This window comes from Microtus ochrogaster, chromosome 2 (assembly GCF_000317375.1).
Source record: "Microtus ochrogaster isolate Prairie Vole_2 chromosome 2, MicOch1.0, whole genome shotgun sequence".
Classification (NCBI taxonomy): domain Eukaryota; kingdom Metazoa; phylum Chordata; class Mammalia; order Rodentia; family Cricetidae; genus Microtus; species Microtus ochrogaster.
The window spans coordinates 14,254,834-14,256,647 of NC_022010.1; the positions used below are offsets into that span (position 1 = coordinate 14,254,834).

Consider the following 1,814-nt stretch of genomic DNA (forward strand, 5'->3'; position numbering starts at 1 on the left):
TCCTGGAACTAGCTCTTGTAGCCCAGGCCTCAAACTCACAGAGATCAGCCTATCTCTGCCTCCCGAGTGTTGGGATTAAAGGCGTGCTCCATCACTGCCTGGCTCTCACTTATTTTTTTGTTTGTCTTTTCGAGACAGGGTTTCTCTGTGGCTTTGGGGCCTGTCCTGAAACTCTGTAGACCAGGTTGGCCTCAAACTCACAGAGATCCGCCTGCCTCTGCCTCCTGAGCACTGGGATTAAAGGTGTGTGCCACCACCCTCAGGTGAGATACATATGACTGCAATCCAGGCTGCCCCCAAACTCCTGATCCTCTTGCCTCTGCCTCCCAAGGGCTAGGATCACAGGCATGAACTACACGCTCAGTTTATGTGGTGTTGGAGATGGAACCCAAGACAACTGTCTGATTTCTCCCTTTTTGATTTCTGTTGTTTTTCAAAATAGGGGTTCTCTGCGTAGCCCCACAAACTCACAGAGATATACTTGTCTCTGCCTCCCAAGTATTGGGATCAAACGTGTGCACCACTACTGCCCACCTGATTGCTTTTCTTCCTCTTTTTTTGGTTTTTTGAGACAGGGTTTCTCTGTGTAGCTTTGCTGTCTGTCCTGGAACTTACTCTGTAGACCAGGCTGGCCTTGAACTCACTGAGATCTGCCTGCGTCTGCCTCTGGAGTGCAGGGATTGAAGACATGTGCCACCACTGCCTGGCTGAATTCTCCTTTTTAAATGGCTCTAAATCAGGCCTTACTTTTCTTCTATGGTCATGGTCTGGGCTTGGCACACTGCAAAGCACTCCTGAGAATACCTGCGGCTTGTCTGGCTGCAGGCTGCTGAGCAGCAGCCCCTCTGCGCCCCATCCCTGGATGGCAAGTACCTTCAGCTCCAGGGTGCTCTTTTCCATCTGCCTGTGCCTCATCGGCCTTGGCTTCGGGGCCATCACTGGGCACAGGTGCGTTGGGCTCTGGGGCAGGGCTGGAGTTGCTGCTGTTTTCCTGTTTGATGGGAGAGGCGTCTGCTATGGAGCTCTGGTTGCTGTTATCATCTGCACGGGAACAGAGCACAGGTTGACATCCTAGAGCCGCTGAGAGGGTAGCGTGGGTACGTGTGGGCGTGCCTGGCTAGGGCTCAGCTTTTCTTTGCCTCAATGCCTTTGGCCTCACAACCTGTGAGGCCAGGAAGTCTCAGAGCTAGATCACCTCCTCCTACACCTCCCCCACAGTTCTTAGCTAACTAAGAAGGTCCCTGTGTCTGGGGCCAGACAGAGATGGTGGCAGATTGGTAACAGCCAGAGGCTGGGAAGCTCCTGGCCTTGACAGGACCCCAGCTGTTCAGGAAGGCACCACAGCTTTGGCTGCTTGACGACCAAGCCATGAACATTTCATGCAAGGAGGGGCCACTGACTCTGCTGGGGGAGAGGTTATTTTCTTTAAGGGTGTCACCCTAAGTAGGCTGACCAAGCTCCAGTGGACTGGGCCACGCCCATGAATATATGAGCAGCACAAATCAGATTCAGCGGGCTATCAAAAAATTAAATGAATAAATAAAGAGAGAGCTGAGCGGTGGTGGTATACACCTTAAATCCCAGCACTCAAGAGGCAGAGACAGGCAGATCACTGAGTTTCAGTCCAGCTTGGTCTACAAGAACTAGTTTTAGGGCAGATTTCAAAGCTACAGAGAAATGATGTCTCGAAAAACAAAACAAGGGCTGGAGAGATGGCTTAGCAGTTAAGAACATTGCTTGCTCTTCCAAAGGTCCTGAGTTCAATTCCCAGCAACCACATGGTGGCTCACAACCATCTGTAATGAGGTCTGGTG

General features: G+C 51.6%; 1 protein-coding gene across 1 annotated transcript in view; it reads right to left on the reverse strand.

Moving 5' to 3' along the window:
- The window catches only part of Bcl7a (BCL tumor suppressor 7A), a 35,654-nt gene that overhangs the window by 12,710 nt on the left and 21,130 nt on the right, over positions 1-1,814 (reverse strand). The window contains exon 5 of the mRNA XM_005344422.2: positions 874-1,041. Coding sequence (XP_005344479.1) covers positions 874-1,041 — 168 coding nt within the window. The remainder of the gene's footprint in view (positions 1-873; positions 1,042-1,814) is intronic.